Raw genomic sequence first — 21493 nt, 5'->3', positions numbered from 1 at the left:
TTCAAAAAGTACTGTACGGACCACATCATAGGATGATCCAAACCGTCCATAAGATGGTACACAGCATAAATAAGTTGTTCCCCAAAAATCATTTCTATAGGATAATCGTGGCCCTCCGATCTCTAGAGGTTTCCATAATATGCAGTTCCTCTATGAATCGGAGGGTTGCGATCATCCTATTGTAATGATTTTTGGGGAACAGCCTATTTAGGTTGTGTTCCATCTTATGGACGGTTTGGATCATCCTATGATGTTGTCCGTACAATACTTTTTGAAAAATAAGGGACTATAAGGGCTTACACCATATAAAAACTCTGCAAATGGAAAGCCCGGTTCTCTCCTGATAAAGTGGGGAGCCACGAAAATGGCTTTGCCTAGCAAATCCCAAGAAAGCAAGCAACTCAAAATCTTGATGCAGCGCCAACTCGACAGTCATGTCATATAATGAATGCTTGAAGGACTATTCCTTCAGTTATTAGTCATAGTAAGTTGTGCTTCATTAACTAGTGTCTAATAAGTTGTATTTCACTATGTAAATCTAGTAAGTTGTGTTTATTTAAGAAAGTTTAGTAAGTTGTGGTGTTGAAAATTGTAGTAGTTAATAGTAGGAAGAGTCTCATGTAAGAATTCTATAAAATGAGTTGTATGAGATTGAGTTCGAAATTTTGGAAAAACTGAGACTTTTGATAATAAATCAATTTGGTTGAGCATTGCTCTCGCTTTCTTCTTTTGGTTGTGTTCTTGTGTTCTACTTTCTTCTTCCTTGCTCTCTATCACTTACATCAAATCTTTACCAATATAAATTAAATAAACGGAAAACCAAGGCTGTTGTGCACACAAGGCCTTGAGCTATTTAAAAATTAAAATCCTATAGAGGCTAGTATTGCATTATTATCTAGGTTATTAGGTTATTTAAAATCATATAAATATAAGGTCTTCCCATTTTAGGTCCATTTTTTCTTCAAAAGTAACTATTGCGGGTATTTACTTTGCAGAGTAGTGTGGTGTAAGCAGTCAACAGGGAGGAGAGTAGCATTAGATTTCCCTAGAACTTACCTCATAGAATAGTGGTAAGTAGTGCTTGGTTGCAACCTCTCCATAATAGTAGTAGGGAGTGTCATTACCAATATATATATATATATATATATATATATATATATATATATATATATTTTCATGGTATTTACTTTGCAGAGTAGTGTGGTAATGCAGTCAAGAGAGAGAGAGAGAGAGAGAGAGAGAGAGAGTGCCTTTTTGTAATTTTTGGCAAGGATTTTAGTGGGAAGAGACAAGGGTGAAACATGAACATACAAACAATGATTGACCATGAGACATCCCTAGTAGTCTTTAGGAGTTTTAATGCTATATTGGCAACCAAACCAGGGGTTTTACATTTGAAATCCTATAAACGTAAGGTCTTCCCATGTGCATTGCATTGGGTTCTCCTATAGAATATAAAAAAGATTGATAAAAAAAATGGACATATATTTTCAAATGCATAATAAAAGAAGGTTTTCTAGAAAGAATTAAAATTAAAGAGAACAACAAATATGTGCACTGTGCACACCATAACAGTCCATTCTATTGAGGCACGTGTCCTAACAGTCCTATCTTCATAATTGAATTCATTTTGAGTATTAAGTCAAAGTAAAAAAATTAAATCTGATATTTAGGATCTTGAATTTTTATTGAAGGTCCTTGAATCATCCAGGGAGCCCAAATTCCACATTCCTCCATAGCCTAAAAATATCAATGCATGACATTAACTGCATGACAATGAGTGACTTTCAAGTTCCACCAGCAGCAGTGTGGGAGAAGATTTATTGAAGCTAAACATCCAACCATCCCAAGGCAGCCCAAATTCTCTAAGAAGATCAAATGAAATTTGAGTGACATTATAAATAGGGAGAGAAAAGATTTAGAGTAAAGAAGTTGATATGAGGGGTTCTAAACTGAAGGGTGCCCTTGCAAAAAGGGGATGAAAGGGCGCCCCCATTGGTTGGAAATCAGCAAAGTGCAATTCATGTTCTTTCACTTTTCATCCCATTTAATGCACTCTGGTGATATTCAACCAATGGGGGCGCTCTTTCACATCCTTTGTGCAAGGGTGCCCTTCAGTTTAGAACTCCTCAATTTATATTTATAAGAAATTTAATGAGAAGGAAAATTTTACATTTATAAGGTTTTAACCAACGTCAGAAGCCACTCAGGTAGAGGCCATGTCGGCCCAGGGATCATACCACGTCCTCAAATCATATTCCATTGATAAATTTACATTTATAAGGTATTTAATGAATGAGAAAAGTGTTCCAGCGTAACTGCGCAAGGAGTTACCTGCGCTTTACTGGCTTAAAAAGCCACCGATTGGTCGCTTTTTGTGAACCCCGCAAAGGTGGACCCGCCATGCGAACCAATCGGTGGCTTTTTAAGCCACTAATGCGCAGGGTGCAGGAAGACTTTTAAAGAACTTTCCATTTATAAGATTTTAACCAAAAGCCACCTAAATTTCCCCATTATCTATAGTGGATAAACGCGTGGTTCGAAATAAGTGAAAACAAATTAGTTTGACCTCAAACCCACAATCCTATTTGAATATACCCCTACCTTCTCCTGACGTGAGATGAACTTCATTTTGTAATTAAACAGTTATATTGAGAGAGACAGGGAGATAGAGAGAGAGTTTCAAACTTGACAGCCATGAAAGATTTGACTGTTCTTTCGTCATTCCTCTCAATAACCATGTGGGGAAATGAAATCAACTGCACTGATGCGCTGCTTCTGCCTATTCTCTTTTGTGGCTGTGTAGACTTTATCCTCATCCACATACTAGTACTCGTGAACATGATATCTGAAGCTATCAAAATTTAAAGAAGTTTTGCCCAGGGTTTGAAATATCAACCGAAATCTGAAATTTCGGGTTTTGGTCGAGACCGAAATCGAAATGGGATTAACCCGAAACGGTATAAAATTTCGGCCAAAAGTTTGTTTTTTGAAATTTCCGGAATGTCCCAACAAATCTAAATTTTATCTATTATTTAATATTATCCCGAAGTGCCGAAATTTTGGTTTCTGTGAGGACCAAAACGCATTCCGAAACCAAAATTTGAAACCATGTTTCTAGCAAGTGCATGGTTAAGATCGACCAAAGGTTGGACCCACTATCTTGTAGTGGGCATGACTCGTGGTCTTACGATTCCCTGACTTAGGTGGGGATGGGGACGAGGATTTAAGAAATTCCACGGAGCAGGGATGGGGATGGCCGATTTAATGCCTTGCATTATGCCATTATCAATTCATAATTTGTATGATTAAAAAAATTATATTTTAAAAATTCCAAATCTGCCCTTTGGCCTTTGCCTTTTAGAGTGTGAGGCGGGCACGGGAATTTTCCTTGAGGCGGGGACAAGGATGGTGAATGCAACATCCCGCCCTGTTGCCAGCCCTATTTACAATTCATCCTAGTTTGTAAACTCGTTTAGTGGACTCGGGACTCACCTGGCTTGACTCAACTTTGTCACTTAGGCCATTTCTTGTAAACAATGAAATTTTTGCCATCGAATATAAGTTTATCAAGTGGTCAGAAGGGTAGCTAGGATGGGAGAAGAAAAGGCTTCAGCTGGCATGAATTAGAGTTGAGCAGTAGCTAAAAACAAAGAAAACTCGAGATTAAGCTATGCTAGAGTTAGATTGAGGTGGAAATTGGGACATCCCTGCCAGACCAGATTGAGATAAAAACTCCAGGGGGGGAAATCATCTAAAAGGTCGAGTACGAATGGAAACCGCGGTCATGTTCTAATTGTAGAACTTTCAACCACTCTTCTACTTCTTGCCCCATCATCTCAAATGAGGAGACTGTCAAAGTTCTAAAAAGAAATGGAGACCCGTTCACAACAGAGCCAATATCCCTACCGAGACCCCTACTCATGAGGAGCTAGATACTACTTAACCGATGCCCAACCAAATTCAGCTATCTGAAGCTAAGAAGCACCTTTTACAAGCATTAACACCCAAAACCCTTACGAGGTGCTTTCTGAAGAAGAAGAAAAGAAGAAGAAGAGGATGAGTCCCCCCACTCTCCCCACAGCAGTGAGACAGAGAAACAGGAAGCTAGGTCAGGAGATGCTAGCCCTCCTCCTACTGAGGACAACCCACTAGAAACAGAGGACAAAACACGGAGAACAAACCACCAGAACTTGAGGAAGAGCAAGAGAAATAGGAAGCTAAGTCGGAAGATGATAAATCTCCTGGAATGTTAGGGGCATCAACCTCACTCAAGCTAGCTGCCCAGACTGGCGTTTCCATTCCAAAGTCAATTTAATGTTTGTTCTTCATCATCGGTTCACTCTCAAGTCACTAGAATTTGGATAATTTGAGTCTTTTGTTTTCCCTTCCTAATGCGTCTCAAGAATAGGGATAATTTTCATACTTAAATGTATTATCTTTCTCTACATTTAATAAACCAGTATAAATCCCCTCCAAACCCCAACTTACCTACGTAAAAAAGAAAAAATAATTTGTCTTTTGATTAAAGCTTTTTTTTTTTCTTTGTTTTTTCAGCATTTTCTTACCTCTCCTCAGTCCCTCTTCGGTCTCTCCATTTCCTTCCCTCCCTCCCTCCCTCCCTCCCTATAGGGTTAGCTAATATTCCATGGAAAAGAAATTCATTGTTTGCAAACATGGCCTTACTGATTGGTTGATGAATTAGAACTCGCGTAGATTAGACCTAGCGAATTTTGGTCGAATTGATTGAGTGGGCTCAGGTGAGCTTGGGAGAGTATTTATATCATGACTTGCATACTTACAAGAAGTTATACCGTAAGTTTTGAAATGGACATTCTAAACAAGGTTTAATTTAAATGTTAAATATCTTGATCATATGGCCCTGGAATTATACAAAGGAAACTCATATTCTAGATTTATTTGGGCAGCAAATTGCTTTTTCTTTTCCTTTTTTAATGGGAGGAAAATATGGGGCTACAGATCCTAGAAATTGGTTGATTAAATTGGATAAATCCTTCTTGCCAAACCTGACACTGGTCAACGTCCATTTAATATATGCTTTACTGAGGATCCGATTATCTTTCTTGCTTAAGGGAGCACAAAACATCTTTTAAATATGACTACATATAACTAAGCCATAAAGGAATACTAAAATCATCTTGTTTTACCATTTCTAAGAAAATCCCTAGGGGTTTAAACTAATTATCCTTTTAGTAGACCCATATTTAGAACATAAGTCATATGCCAATTCAAAATACCCTCGAAACCTCTTATGTGATTAATCTTAAATTTTAAATGTTTTCAAAATATCCATGTGTTCTAAAACAAATCCTCAAATCAATTTTCTAGTCATTCTTACAAATCATTTTTGAACTGTCTCTTAAAATCATTGAGTTTGAAATAGTATTCTTCGACGGTCGACCATGGGGGAAGGACGGTCGACCATCCCGGAATGCTTTGCCGATTCATGGGAATGCCTTCCAAGAGGGTTTCTAGAGATTTTTTTTTGTCTCGAATGTTCTGTTTTGGTGTTAAATATCTAATTTGGAGACAATTGTGACCGTAGATGACAAATTTGGTGATTTGAGAGATCTTGTGTATTTAAGGGAATCCGATCAACTTCAAGTGTAAGTAACTTATTTCTATACCGGTTGTTTTCCATTTACTTCATAATTTCCTTTGAAAATGATGCATACATTTTGTAACAACCCATGTTCGATTTACACACTCATAGATTATACTTGTTTGAGAAGCTTTGAGAATTTGTCTAGGAAAACGTGCATCTATAAATGTGATTTATTCTCGGTGGCATTTTTCGTATCATGTTGTGTATAAAAATTCTGGATTAAGCATTGCATGAGTTTTGTTGATGGTTTCTTGCACCATGAGATTTCCATGGAATTATTTTAACCCAATTGGTTGTTGTGGAGTGTTTGATCATGCATGCCCTTAGCCTAGTTACCTATTATGGGTCTTCCTATCTACCAGTGGAGTTGGATATTGGAACTAAACCGGATACCCACACCTGCCAGTGAGGTTGGACACTAGGACGTGGTCTCGTTAGATAGATCGGTCGTGTACTTACCCGTGTGAGAGGTGACACATATCTATATTGTTGTTATGGTCTTCCTATCTGCCAGCGGAGTTGGACACTGGGACTAAACGGAAAACTAACACACTTGCCAATGGGTTTGGACACTAATACATGACCACGTTTGGACTGATCACCTTCACTGTCAATGGGGTTGGACACTGACTGTGGTATTGGCTATTTTGGGTACGAGTGATTGGTTGCATGCTCAAGTGAGTTATTGCATGATTTTATGTCTTGCTCACAAGAAAGAATTATTGCATTAATTTGGCATGGAAAACGTTGTTGTCCAGTTAAACTGTTTCAAGGTTTTTACTCTTTCCATGATAAGTGACCATGCATGTTGAAACGTTTTCTTCACGTTTTATGTACATGCTTGATCCGCATGTTATGTAGCTTGTTACTTGGTAAGCGTTAAGCCCACTCTATTATCATCTTATGTTTTTTCAGATCCTGAGTATTAGAGTGGAAAGCGATGGGGGATTATTTGGGTGAGTGTGGAATTTAGCCGATAGGAGTGCCATCAGATATTATTATTTCATTGAGACTTTTGAGAAAGAAATTTTATTGTTGAGCGTAATTATCCTTAATGAGCTATTATGAATGTCGATTTTATGGAGATTTATTTCTATAGACTCATTGATGATTTATTAATTAATGTTGATATTAGTAGCTCTGCATACATAGCTTGGAACACCCGTGCAGTTGAGTCATGGACGTGCGGTGCTGTCGCGTGCCCGGCCTGGACCCGGCTTTGAGCATGATATGTTTTTGAAATGGCTTTAAGATATGTTTTACTCAATTTCACCAAAAAAATTAATGTCATGAAAATGCTTTAAAAATATTCTTTAAAAACTGGTTTGAATTCCCGAGAGTTTAATCAGGGGAAGTGATATATCCGCCCCTTTTCATTACTTGGAACACCCAGCTGCAGTGTAAGTTGGCAATCAAATCCGTTGAATCCTTCCCATGTGAAGTACAACAGCTCCTTTGCAGTCATAGATACACTGCAGCTGGGTGTCCCAAGTAATGAAAAGGGGCAGATATATCACTTCCCTTAATTTAATTGGACATACTTGGTTCTTTTGAAAATTCAAATAGCTACTTTTCTTCACTCTTCAATCTTTTTGCGTGAATTTTTACTATATTTCAGTCCCACATCATTCTTGAGCAAAATTTTCTTTAATTTTTTATCTCCCATATAAAAGGGTTCAATTCAATGAAAAAAGATACACAAATTTTTAGATTTTTACAAATATGAAGATCTTGAGCACAGACCTCAAGTGAAATCCAATCCAGACACCAGAGTGGAGAAGAAATGAGGAGCTCTTCTCAAAAGCCAACTTTTCACCTACCAATTTTTAGGATATTTTAATCTTTGTTTAGTTCTTTTATCCAATTTTCTTTACTTTTTCATGATATCTAGAATTTTCATTCCAATTTAAATTATTATACCATTTTTTTTAAAAATATTTTTATTGTTCTCTTACATTATCTAGATTTAATTGTTGTTTAGATCAATATTTTCAATCTCCTTTTTAGATAAGTTAGAACATAAATTTTCCATGATCTCTTTCATTTTTGAATTTCTGAGTTTATGAATCTATATGTGAGGATTTAGATGTGTCTGCATGACATCTGAGTTACACAAATTCATTTCTATTATATTCAAAAGTTAAACTTCTCATTTCAATTTCCTACAAACAAATAGTTTGATTTTTTTAGAAATTTGGTTTAATTGAAATCAAAATTTTGAATCTTTTTTGTACATAGATTTGGAGGGCTGAACAGATGAACGGTTTAGATTTATTAAACAACTGGCCCACACCGGTAAATGTGCGGTTGGATGATAGATAGTTCCCAATGAAGAGAAGTTTTTGGGCACAGACGAAACGATAAGTATCGGCCGGTACGATAAAAGGTTTTATAACTAATTACCATGATTAAATGATTGATTACAATTATTAATCTCTTTTATCAGTAAATTCTTATCTCATGTCTGTAAATCAACTTTTCTTCGCCCGACAAATTTCGGTGCCAGGCATGGCCCACCGGAAGGTTTGAATAGAAATATTGGCCTTTGGATTTGCCCGCCCACGCCAGAATCTAATGGTAGATATTCAGTCAAACCCAATCATGATCCTTTCCTTTGACTACAATTAAACTGCCTTAAAAAACTGTTTTCCAGCTTTGACTGGATTGTCACTTCATACGAGGCAATGAAGAAAAGAACCCTTACAGACTGATGAATTTACGGGAATGCCCTTGTACTTATGATTTTACGCAATTGCCCATATCTTGGGCCAACTTGCCCCCAAAATCTTCCAATGGGAGAGAAAACGTGCCGGAATTTTTTTGGTTCTTGGGATTTTTGTGGAACAAAAAGCTTTCTGGAAGATTGGTGGGAAAAAAAACTCCGTGGAAGTATTCCGGTAAAATAAAAATCCCATGTTTTATTGACCGGACTATGTTGTTTGGTTGCTTGAACTGTTGGGAAGAAAAAAATATTCTTCTGTAAGCTTATTTTTGGTTCTTGAGTGTATTTTTTTTTTCCTTCCTTTGTGCCGGGTTATTTTGGTTCCTAAGATTATTTTAGGCCCACCAACCAAACGTGGGTTTCCTGCGGAAATTCCACAAAAGTGGAATGAGAGGGAAAATCTATCATCTCCAAGGGAAACGATATCAGCACAACCATGTTTTAATAAGTGCATAAACTCAACTTTTCTTTTCTTTTTCAATTGGCTTGTGATAGCTTTTCGGGAAATGTAAATAAATTTGACTGCTCTTTAGAAAATAAAAGACAAGAAAAGTTAGTGCAAATATCAAATGGAAATATCATTTCCCAAGAAAAATATCCAACTCAAGGTGGAGGAAACAGGAGCGTTAATATGGTGAAATGACGCCTAAAATGGAATGGCAGAGTATGATATTATAGAGAAATAGAAGGGCATTTAGGTGAGTCAGTGGAAAGAAAACCGTTTCTGTTGCTTCCTCTTTTGATTTTTAATTATAAGCTTGACTGATGCTCTTTCTCTTGTTTCGTTTTTCTTCGCCTCTCCCTTTCCTTTCCATTGTTCTCATTAGGGTTTCGGTTTTTTCTTCTTTCTCTTCAAAGAAATAACGAATTAAAGGTGGGTTTTTTTGTATCTTGTGTTATATTTTATCTCTACTGAATCACAGATCGATTTGAAAAGGGAGCTAAAGTGGGTTGAAGGATATTTTGCATATGGTGTGGCATGGATTTGTTTGAGGTTAGTTCTTTATTTTTTGTTTGAAGCTTTTAGATGGAGATTCATAGAATATTGGTGTAATTTGATCTTTCCTTTTGGTAATTTGCTATAAGCATTTGATATTTTTTGTGGGTTTTAAGGAATCAAAGCAGTTCTTGATCGTTTGGGTATGGTTTTCGTTTCGTTTTTTTGAAGCTTTTGATGGGTTTGTTGAATATTTTGTGAAGTATTATGGTTTTCTTGTGGTATTTTGCTGAAAAATGAGATTTTTTTAATGGGTTTTAGAGAATTACAACAGCTTACTGGGTGGCTTGATCGTTCTTCCAGAGTTTTGATGAATTTGATTCCTTTCTCATCAAATTCATGGTTTTTTTTCTTTTTCTTTTTAATTTTTTCTGAATTTTTTCAAGGTGGAGTTTCTTGGAATATCGATGTAATTCGTGATTTTTTTTTCTTATAATTTGCTCAGAAATCCTTTTTTAGGCCTTCTAGACTATTAAAGCAATTTACTGGGTTTTGTGGGTACTGGGTTTTAAAGAATTAAAGTATTTTATTTGGGATTAGCTTCCTTCTTTACAGTTTGTTGAGGGTTCTGACGGATTCTGTAGAAGAGTTTAAATTAAATTTTGGCTGTTTCTTTTTTTCCATTTCCTTTTTTTTTTCTCAATGTTTTCTGATGGAGGTTCCACAGATGTGCTTATCAAAGATTTCAAGGAATTTGGTGATTATTTGACAAACCTGACCAATTGATTTGATATTTGATCATTTTAGGAAGGATTCAGATGTGCCAACCTTTTTTAAGCTTTGGTTGGTTCTTGTTTGCTTTAATTTTTTTCATTTGTTCTTTTGGAGATTTAGATGAAGCTACTTGAATTAGGCAGTATTCTGTCTTGTGGCAGTTTTACTAGATTTCTGATTATGCAATAATGTTTTTGATGGTTTGATCTTTCTACACTTTTTTTGGAACATTTTCATCTCAGTGGCATGATTTATCTTCTTTTAGAAATTTCAGTTTTCCATGTGACCTTACAATCCCTAATTTTGTTCATCTGAAATCCAAGTTCTCCTTCTATTTAATTATGACTCCTTTTCCATGTTCTCCCAATTCCCTGCTTATTAAACATTGGAGCTTATATTCAACTTTATTCTCTGTTCTCTTCTTGCAGGATTAAATTGAACCTTGTAACAAAAGAAATCTGAACTAAGACCCAACTGAAAATGGGTTGCTTCACAGTCTTGAAAAGCAAGAAGAAGAAAATTGAGCAACCCATCCGCATCAAACCGATCAATCACCAGGACAATACACCGACCACACTTCCCGAACCACAATCCCAAAGCCGTTCTCTCCAATCCGCCCCTCCAAGTTTTAGAACTAGAGCTAAACCTGTTCAATCGGTTAATCTTCAATCGGCTAATCGAGTCTCCATTAGTAGAACCCGGGCATTATCTGCTCCATCAAGCTTGCACGTGGCTGACGAAGAAGCCTTCTCATCAATAGAGTATGACGAACAAGAAGAGGCTAAACTTAGGGCTGGATTGGCCAAGGATCAAAGGGCCCCTAGCCCACAACCTCTACCTCTCCCATCACCTCAAACTGGTGCTGTTTTGAAGAATATGGGAAGTTTCAAGTCAAGCAATGCTAGTGGCCCTATTTTCGCTTCTGGCCCTTTGCCGCTCCCTCCGCTAGGGGGTCTTCGGAATTTCCCCTATGATGAGATTGCAGCTGCTTGCCAACATTTCTCGCCAGAGCGTTGCGTCTCTGAAGGTCTCTCATCTATGATTTACAAAGCTTCCTTTGGAGATGATGCCTCAGGTTCGAAGAAGCTTGATGCTACCGTTACTCGCCTTCTTCCGTCCACTCAGGTAGCATATTACTCTCACTGCTCTGCTTATAATGATGTGTTCGTGCATGGTTTGTTATGATTGTTATGACATTTATTCATAAGTGATTAAACTTACTGCAATCTTATCCCCGAACATTGAATTTTACCTAAGGTTTGTTCAGGACAAGTGCAAACGTCTCTACGCAAGAATCCTTTTTAGATAACCCTGTGGTATAGACTTCTTTTGGTCGGTAAGCTGGAATTGAACCTGTGATTGATGACATTCAGGGATTAAGATTGGTAGCTCCTATTCTCATGGATCATTTAGTAGAGGGGGACTCCCTCAATGTCATGAAATGGCACAAGGGGAGCCATCCCTTCACTTGGAGATTCACCCATTAGTTCGATGAGATTCAAGACTGAGTGGAGGGTTCAGCGATTTCTTTTATCCATGTCAAAAGATCAGCTAATAGGGAGGGCTGATAGGATGGCCAAAGAAGGTGTTTCCAAGGTCGAACTAGCTTTTTATGATTATTTGTTGCCTTGAAAGGAGCTGTGGTCCCTTAGTGAAACTCCTTAGGTGGTTTGCTTGTATCTTTATAGCATGCAATTCTTCTATGTATTGGTGTTCTGACCTTCTTGGTCGCGGGTTCTCCCTCTTTTCTTTATTAGTAAACTTCCTTGCCATTTGGAAAAAAACCACACAGCTTGTCTTCTGAGAAATCTTGGGATACCTGAATCATTTACTTGTTGATGACGAATTGACGATCCCAGCGGTCTTTTGGGGTGACTTATTCACCTTTGGAATGGATATTAGGATTTTGGTTAGATGATTTCACACTTGTTTACCTTGTTTTATGCATTATTGTTGTGTAAGTGTGTGCGTAAATATAAAGATACTAGTGCATATCACCTGCTGAATTGTTAGTATTGACAATCAAATTTTCAATTCTTGGTTATTGTTCATTGTTTTGAATTAAAAATGAGAAACTTAAGGAAACAAAACCATTGCTTATGCTTGCAGGGGTATAAGGAATTTGTCAATGAAATTAACACTCTCACGTCCTTGCAACATCCCCAACTGTGTAAATTGATTGGTTTCCACGCGCGTGAGGGCACTGAGCAGCGGATGTTGGTTTATGAGAGGCTTTATCACGGGAGCTTAGATCGTCTGCTCTATGGGAGATCTGATGGGCCTCCAATTGACTGGTCTGCCAGGATGAAAGTGGCGCTCTGTGCTGCCCAAGGTCTTGCATTTTTGCACGAGGAAGGACCATTCCAGGTACTTGAACTTCACGAATAACTCTCTGATTCTTTACACTTATGAAAAGAAGGGTCATCTCAGTAATTTTTCACATTCACTGAATATTTTCTTTTACATTGACAGGCTATGTACAATGAATTCTCGACTGCAAACGTACAGGTTGACAAAGATTTTAGCGCAAAGCTTTCTGGTTATGGATGTGTTTGCCACAATCCGGATGCAGATATCACAAATACTTCTACGGTAGGTGCTTTAAAAATCAGCAGACTTTCCAAATCTTGAATATTTTTTTGAGAGGGATTTGCTGGCGTTCATCTCAGAAGGCATTTCGCGGAGCATCTGTTGCATGAGAGAGCAGCCCCATAGGCTCAGATTTTGTCTTATTCAATTAATTCATCTGAGGTGGTTGCTCTCTCATGCAACAGACACTCCGCAAAATGCCTTTTGCAATGGACGCTAGCAAATCCCTTTTTAAGATACGGATTTTTTCAGAAGTATTGAGTCAGTATGCATGTAGAACTAAGTTAAGCAGCCGATCTTATTCATTAACTACTATTATTATTCTGTTCTTGTGATGGGAAATGATATCAGCACAACTTAGTTTTGATATTTTCACTAATGCATCTTGTCTTTTAGTATTTAAAGAGCTGTTAAAAGGTTATTACAGGTTCCAAAAAGCTCTCACAAGCCAGTTAAAAAAGAAAAGAAAACCCATTTAAAAAATAAATAAATCAGCACAACCATGTTTTGGTATTTTCGCTAATGCATCTTGTCTTTTAGTATTTAAAGAGCTGTCAAAAGGTTATTGCAGTTTCGAAAAAGCTTTCACAAGCACATTAAAAAAAGGAAAGACATGCTGGGTCTGTGCAATTATTAAACAATGGTTTTGCTGATATCATTTCCCTTTTGTGAATCTTTTTCTGGAACTTGTTTAAAGCACTTCTAAAGTCTGTGAATTCCTACTTTGTTCACTACCTAATGGAGTGCCCTCCTTCTTTTATCCCTTTCAGGCAATTGGTAATGTTTCTGTTGAGACATTGGAGAGAGGGTTACTGACTCCCAAGAGCAACGTATGGAGCTTTGGAATTGTTCTTCTTGAATTACTCACTGGCCGGAGAAATCTCGACAGTCGCAACCCCAAGGAAGAAAGAAACCTCGTTAAATGGAGCCGACCCTTTCTAGCTGACGATTCACGCTTATCTCTGATCATGGATCCTCGACTAAAAGGTCGTTTTCCTCCCAAAGCAGCCAGAACAGTCGCCGACATTGCTCTAAAATGCCTTCAAATGGACCCCTCAGAAAGACCCACAATGCGAATCATCGTCGAATCTCTCAAGAACATTCAAGATCTCAAGTACCCAAGTCGATTTCCACTGCAAGAGCCCGCGGCAGTTGCTGGAAAACAAATGTCACGGTCCCCAAGTCTCAATAACATGGTTACCCCCGCACCCAGATTGAGTTTTTCACCTTCTCCATCATCAATAATTCGGCCATCGGTTTCTCCAACGCGGCCCTCAGTGCCTTCATCACTTCCTCCTCGCTCGTGCTCCTCTATGGTTTCGCTCGAGGTGAATCCGACGAATGATAGCCGAAAAAGGTCCTCGTCAGTCCGAAGGTCTGGGGTTGAAGGGTTTTGATTGTTGATAATATATAATTTTTTTTTTGATTTTAATTGTTTTTTTCTGTTCTGTGATTTAACATAATATAGAAGATAAAGTTGTGGTTCTTCCACCCATCCATCCCTCATGGAGACACAAAAGAGAGGATGGTCATTTGTAGATATGAACAATGCAAGCCTCTGTTATGGGAATGGATTCATCAGATTGCTAATTTATAAAGCTCCACCTTTGCTTTCTCGAACTGTGTTAACAATCTCAACTTTTGTTTCCTTTTTCACCCCATTTTTGGCCAATTTTTTCATCTCTTCTTCTGTTGGAATTGAGGTCCAATCTTTTGAACAGGTTCCCTGGTTTCTGAAATAATATTTGCTAATTTTCATGGTCCACTTGTTTTGTTACTTGCCTTACGCTAAAAAGATAGCTGAATCGCTTTCAATAATCAAGGGTCATATTGTACCAAAAGTCATTAACTTTTTTGTTGGCTAATATCAGCCATATGTTCCGTTTGGTTCCTTGTGAATACTTAAAGGTGATTATAAATGTCCACCCTTTACTGTCAGCACCTACTTCTTGTGGTTTTATAACTAAAGAAAACTTCATTTACTCATAAAGACCACTACAAATAACAACTGTGGGGTTCATAGGTAAAGACATTTATCATCGCCCATTCATTGAAAGGGAGTGATAAAAAAATGAAAAATGTGCCTCCTTTGTTTACCAAGAGGCGCCTCCCTTTGATTCGAATTTATGACTAAAGGAAAAATGGTTCAAAAGTCATAAAACAATTCTAAAAAGGGATGTGTTTGTTATCAGTCACTAATTTTGGGAGTATTCTAAAGGTGGAGGAAATAAAGTATCTTTTTAGAGTCTTCATGAATTTAAAGAGATGTGTTTGTTATCAGTCACTAATTTTGTGAGTTTTCTAAAGGTGGAGGAAATAAAGAGTCTTCATGAATTTAGTTAAGGAAATATGATCTTATAATTCTAGACATTTGATCAAGTATGATTAAAAAGATGCCATGTCTTTCACGCGTTGATTTTTGTGTGCAAACTTAGCCCATTAGGTCCCCTTAAGATGGCCCACTAGATCAACGTCCCGATCATCAGGCACATGCGTGCCACATATGTATTGAATCATGCTCGTTTTCATTAGTCAAGATGAGATCCTCTCGCCAATCAATCTCTTTGGAATATAATTAAGGTGAAATTCTGGTTAGAGAACTGTTAGGAAGACAAGCTGGTTTGAAAGGAAGGTGGCCAACTAAGTTTTGTTCATAGTAATCATAATCTCTAAGTTAAATTCTATCACATCCCTTTCAATAAAGCCTCCAAGATGGACATCCACATTCTATAATACCTCGTTATTATTCACGAGGAGAACTTAGCAAATGTCATTAATTAGCTTCTTAATTGACAATTGGTATTGGTTTTTATCGATTAGTGATAATAAACAAGCTAAACTAGATTATTTAGTCATTACATCTATCCACAGGCCGGCCAACTTACTTTTTTCTAATACTTAATGGTGGTATTATAGTACTGATTTTCCTTTTGAGACATTGATCTGATTTTTTTTTCAAGTCATTGTCGTAAGTCCTAAGAGACATCAATGCGTCTCGACATGGGGCTTAGTGGAATTATCATCTACATTAGAGAGAAAAAACAACTTTGATCATGCAAAATTGCGATCTAATGTGGTTGTTACTTGTTACTATCCAGTGACCTTTGTTAATTATTGGACAATATATTACCATAAGAAAATTTGTGAGATAAACTTATACAGACATAATATCTAGTCATGGGAACATCTTGTTCAACGATTCTATCCTCATTGCAAACAACTTAAGTAGAAAGGTTGTGGAACAATTCCTAAATGACCAAGATGAAAACAAGACTAGTGAGAAGGTCAAAATATCAAATGACCATATCTTTTGATCCAACCATCGGATCGGGGCTTGGGCTTATGCATATTCCTTGATATTTTCAATGTGCAAAAAAAAAAGGCTATTTCGAGGGTGAGATTTTAGTATTTCAATCCAACTTATTAATATAATTAAACTAGTAGAAACTACCTACCTAACTAATTATAATGTTGAAACTCAAACAATTAAAATAACAACTAATAGAAGGAAATAACATGCCCCCATGAATGTAAGCATGCACTTCAAGGATGTACCTGCCTGTGCTTAACAAAGGACCTTTGCATCTGGTCTCTTTCGGGGCGTGGGGCGATCCATCGACGTCATGTGTCTAACAAGGCAGCATGTGCTCCCATATCAGTGACTACTCTTGGAAAAAAAAATTGGCCTCAAGTATGTGTTCTACTCTCCCAATGATTAGCATCGCACGCAATAAGATATCCTTGAAATTGAAAACTTCAAAAGTGTTCACGTTACTTAGTAACTTCAGATAGTAGGTTTTGTAGTTTATTTTTCTCAATGACATAGTAAGAAGCTACTATTCTTGGCTAAGCACCAGTTGGAAGTCGTTCAATGGAGAGAACCACCCAACCATAATTATCAACATCAAATAATACCTTTCATCAATGGAAATAGGTTTTATACTTATTTTGCATTGCTCTTCTCAATACATATGAGGTCTCACCTGCTCTTGTACCAATTTAATATGTTCTTCCCATCTCTTGATCTCTACTATGTATCTTCTGTCGATTCGGAATGGGAGAAAGACCAATCACGCTAGTTGGATTGGTATTCTTCACCACTTCGAATGGGATGCGATGCATGGTTTAATAAGGAGAGCTATTGTAAATAAACTCGGCTTGCAGAATTGTACTAGATCCCAATACTTTGGCTTGCCTAAGCAACTTAGCAGATTCCCTGATCACTTCGATTGATGCTCTTAAAACTTGAATTACAACTCTTAATTCCATTGGATCAATCCAGGCAGAAATCTGACTTTAGATCATGCCCAATCATGATTCTACGGTATAGAAAGAATTCAAATCATGATTGTTGGCTACTGTAAAACTCCGATGTGTCCCTGAATGGCCATTTGACAGTTAAATGACGATCGATCATGAACCTATGGTCCAGATCGATCAAGATTAGATCATTAGTACACATCTGGTCACGGTCCTGTGGTCCATATCACACCCGATCATTGGTTTGTGATATTGCGGTCTAGATAAAGGATGGGCCAACCAGCCCTCTTAGACAGGATTGCCCACCAAACTTCTTCTGCCAACATAGTTTTGAAGATGCAATATTGAATGCTCGAGTGCAAAGTGCCCCATAAAAAGCTCCACTATGCACCCCTAGCGCCCTACAACCCACATCGCGCATGTGTGGACGATGCATTGCAATATCCTATGGCCGGACATTTGCAAAAGGTATTTGCTTTTAAAAAGAAGTTGAAAGAGTGTAGGGATACTAACTAATCCCTATCCACTCTTCTCACTTTTCCAAGTGAGACTAAACTTTGTCTTCTCACATGTTCTTACATCTCTTTAAAAGCTCCCTTCAAAAAATTTTATTTTGAAAAGTACTTTTATACACATTTTTATTTTAAGAATTTCCAACACAGTTTAGCTGGCAGTCCTCTTTTAGTGAATGTATCAACCTCCTTCCTTTTCGAACTTATTAACTTATTAACTTATGATTGTATGACCTGTTAAACTGTAAATTACTACGTAATTAATGCAGAACTTACCTCCGGCCATGGTGATTAGAATTGAAGATCACGAATCCCTAGCTTCAGCGAACCACGAACAAGAACACGATCGCTGCTGCGTACGAACAAGAGAAATCTTCTAATTATAAGAAGACCTTAAGGCTCGATCGATGGAATCGCAGGCACAATTTTCCTCCCAAGGACCCTATTTATGATAGAACTTGAGCTATATCATATGAGTGTTGTTCCCATTAAACGCAACCAATATTTATAGATTTCGGATCACATGAATTTGTGTCCTTACACACTTCAAAGAAGTCAGTGTTTTAGAGTTCTTAAACACTTAGGATTTATCCCTAAGACTCCCTCTGAGAAGAATAGAACACAAAGTAGAATAGGAAAACCAACGTTTTATTTAAAGTGGGTCCCACCAATGTGGGCCACAGAATAAAACACCAACATGACCACCTCTAGAATAAAATCAAAATAATAAGGTCTCCATAGCGAGCCACTGTAAACCCTTTGAAACAGATAATTCTCTTGTTTACATCTGTGAAAAATGTTAAGCCATCATGGTATTTATTTAAACAAATAAATTATAATAAGATAGATGGATCAAAAGTTAATAAACTCCATTGGCCTTAGTAGGGCATTGGTGGGTTGGTAGGGGAGTATGGTGAGCTCATAACGAAGGAAGAAGGGCTCATGCTAGCGTGAACCCCGACAGGTGATCTTGGCATCACCGGGCTGACCGATCTTGACACCATGCTACTCCTCCCGTATTTTCTTTCACCGTTTCTTCGCGGCCCCTTTTCCGCCCACTTGAGCTCTTGTTGTTTCACTCTACTTGGGATCCTCGCGCAACAGCCAAAGCTCCCTGCTCTCTTGATGTACCTGTACAATTCATACCTTCTCTTAGGGGGGAGAGAGAGAGAGAGAGAGAGAGAGAGAGAGTAGGGATGCAAATTGGGTCGGGTTACGTTGAGTTTTTGCTAAAAAATGTATGGGATTCAAACCGAACACCCGACCCAATTTTATGGTAAAGGCTCAACCCGAATTCCCTAATCATCGACCCTGGTTGAGAGAGAGAGAGAGAGAGAGAGAGAGAGAGAGAGAGAGAGAGAGAGCCTATAAGGCTATACCAATAATTTTGTCCATAATGGACACACCATTTCATACTACTAACATTTGGCGAGTCAACTTTAAACTCATCTGAGTTAACACTACTCCTTAGCAGGACAATGGCTCGCCAATAACTCATTAGACATGAAAAGTGAAAAAACCGGCAAGAAGTTTTGAATTTTGAATCTAAGACCACCCTTTTAGCATGAAATGATTTTTAGCACTACTGCCGGGATGTTTTATGCATTAAAATGTAAGAAATATAAATTTCTTTAGACGTTAACATGAAAATGTGCTCGAGTTTTTATCGAGTCAATAGTTACTCATTTGAGTTGACTTGACTCGACTCACTTTTAAGCAAGTTTTTAAACTCTGCACCACTTCATTTTCAAATTTTGTCTCTATAAGTTAAAGGAGCAATGTAAATGACAATAACCAACCATGGACACATCATTTAACAACAACAATGACCTCAGCAGCAGCAGTGACTAGAGCCCCACCCCATGTATAGAAACTCATATATTAACTCATCAACTCAATCGAGTCAACTCAGTTTGGCTAGGCTCTACATTTGAAGCAATAGCTCACATGTAGAGGCAATAGCTCTGATACCACGTGAAGCAGCCAATTACTCTAAAAGCTTAAGCTGTTAGAGTTGGTGTTAATTAATCATTCATCCTTCAACAAAACGCTGACATACCTTTGGCTAAATCTTCTTCCCAAACACTCAATGCATTTTCGTCCTTCAGTCATCTCTCCCATGCCAATACTTAAGCATTGCCGGCAGTAGACTCTTCCACATACCTGTGAAAAAACGATTATATATTTTGAGAGAATCTTTTAGAACAAACATCAAATTTTAGGCACTGTTGTTTAAGATTATAACAACCGATTGTGAGTGCCAAACCAATTGTTGGACTCAAATTATTTTAAGTCGTCACAATCGGTTGTCATAATCTTAAACAAACATGGCCTTAGAAAAGTAGTCAATTTTTCGACATGGACCCAAAATAATTTGAGTCCAAAAATTGGTTTGGCACTCACAATCGGTTGTCAAAATCTTAAGCGAACATGGCCTTAGAAAAGTAGTCAATTTTTCGACATGGACCCACTGGCACCTGTACAAATTAATCTTTTTTCTTTTGATAATGATCTTAATAAGTCACAGCTAATAAATAAAAATATCTCAAGAAATAATTGCAAATTTCTAAGGAACAATGGTCCAATTTTCTTGTCATAGTTTTATGAAATACCCCCCCATTCAATAGGCTATGTATATTTTGATAACGGTTAAGATCACTTGATGAGATCGATGATCAGCAAAAAGATGATAGCTAATCATGAAAATTTTGTACGATTTTTTCACAGTATTGTTGAATTTAAACAAAACTATCATGTAAAGCAACAGATTGAATTGTTGTATGAACTTTTAAAAAAAATATATTTGCTAGAGAATGAGATCAAAGTAAGTAGAATAAACTGGTTTCTCTGATTAAACAATCTTTTAGGCCCTGTTTGGATTGCAGGAAAAACATTTTAGAGGAAATCTGTTTTGTTTCAACAATATATTTAAAGGGAAATGATAAATTTTAAAGATATCAATATAAAATAAAGGTTCTTGTAAATAAAATTTGAACTGCCATGGTTCAAATTACTTTTGTTCAAATGTAATCAAACAATGGAAAAGCATGTCATTTTGTAAGTTTTTCTCTTCCAAAAGTATTTCTAAAATTTCCTACCCTTTTTACACAAGGAAAAATATAATTTGGAAGGAAAAGTACTTCTAAAATTTTGTACCTTTTTTACACAAGAAAAAAGATAACTTGAACCAACACTATTCATTTTTAACTTAGAGGGACCTTCAATTTATGATAATAGCCTCTTAAGTAATCACAATCATATCATTTCTATCTAAATTATGGAAAGAAATTTTTTTTCAATAATTCACTCCAAATTTATTTTTTCCTAATAGGTAAGCCGGGGTTAAGGAGGACCCTTACCATGTATTAATATAAAAAAATATTACAATGAAGGGTACAAAGCAGCACCCCAATCCATATAGACCATAACTAAAGAAAGGGTCTCAGGTGATACAAATTCTTCAAACTCCTAAATATTTTTCTTGCAATCTAAACAAGGCAATTAAATAATTTTTAAAGCATAACAGCAGATCATTGTTGCAAGAACTGGAAGGGAGAATTATTTACCAGGCAACGGTTGCGAAAAATGTAGATATAATCACTACAAACAGTGCAAATATTCGAGTGAGGGATCCCAGGCCGCCTTCTTCCTCCTGTATCTTGGATCCTCGACCTCGTGCTCATCACACTACGATCATCATAGACCAAGCTACTCTCTACAGCATTTCTCAACCCTTTATTCCTTGTGGAGTTGTTTGTATGATCTTGATATATTTCAGCTTCAATCTTCTTGTGATGCTTCAAATTCTCCAAACCTTTACTAAAATCTAGGCTTGGAGATTTGTCTAAAGGTAGTTCTTCCTTCTTGTTCATGGACCGAGACTCATTTACTGGCTCTAACTTGATTATTTTCTTTTCTGCAACTCCATTTAGTTCTATGCTGGCAAAGTCCTTAAAGGTGAGGTTTACAGATTCATCCGGTACCCCAAGATATAGATCCTCTAGTTCTTGCCTTGCCTTTGCCAATGTAGCCATGTCTCCCATGAGATAGAGGGAGGGAGAGGTAGGTTTTAG

The 21493-nt window shown here is 37.3% G+C and overlaps 2 protein-coding genes across 2 annotated transcripts; one reads left to right on the top strand and one right to left on the bottom strand.

The window, feature by feature from the left end:
* Nucleotides 1–9114: 9114 nt before the first annotated feature.
* ATSIK (Protein kinase superfamily protein) lies at nucleotides 9115–14238 on the top strand. Its single transcript, XM_077357882.1, has 5 exons — nucleotides 9115–9342; nucleotides 10488–11184; nucleotides 12169–12426; nucleotides 12532–12651; nucleotides 13419–14238. Exons 2-5 carry the CDS (start codon nucleotides 10540–10542, stop codon nucleotides 14043–14045), a joined length of 1650 nt encoding a protein of 549 aa, XP_077213997.1. The 5' UTR covers nucleotides 9115–9342; nucleotides 10488–10539; the 3' UTR covers nucleotides 14046–14238.
* A 3822-nt stretch (nucleotides 14239–18060) lies between these two features.
* LOC143847782 (uncharacterized) lies at nucleotides 18061–21493 on the bottom strand. The gene is made up of 3 exons (XM_077356546.1): nucleotides 20987–21493; nucleotides 19480–19583; nucleotides 18061–18551 (listed from the first exon to the last, which is right to left on the bottom strand). The coding sequence occupies exons 1-3, from the start codon at nucleotides 21461–21463 to the stop codon at nucleotides 18299–18301; spliced, it is 834 nt and encodes a 277-aa protein (XP_077212661.1). The 5' UTR covers nucleotides 21464–21493; the 3' UTR covers nucleotides 18061–18298.

Source organism: Tasmannia lanceolata, unplaced genomic scaffold, assembly GCF_043159265.1.
Source record: "Tasmannia lanceolata isolate RefF3 unplaced genomic scaffold, GAP_Taslan_0.1 ptg000016l, whole genome shotgun sequence".
Classification (NCBI taxonomy): domain Eukaryota; kingdom Viridiplantae; phylum Streptophyta; class Magnoliopsida; order Canellales; family Winteraceae; genus Tasmannia; species Tasmannia lanceolata.
This window is presented reverse-complemented; position numbering and strand designations above follow the sequence as displayed.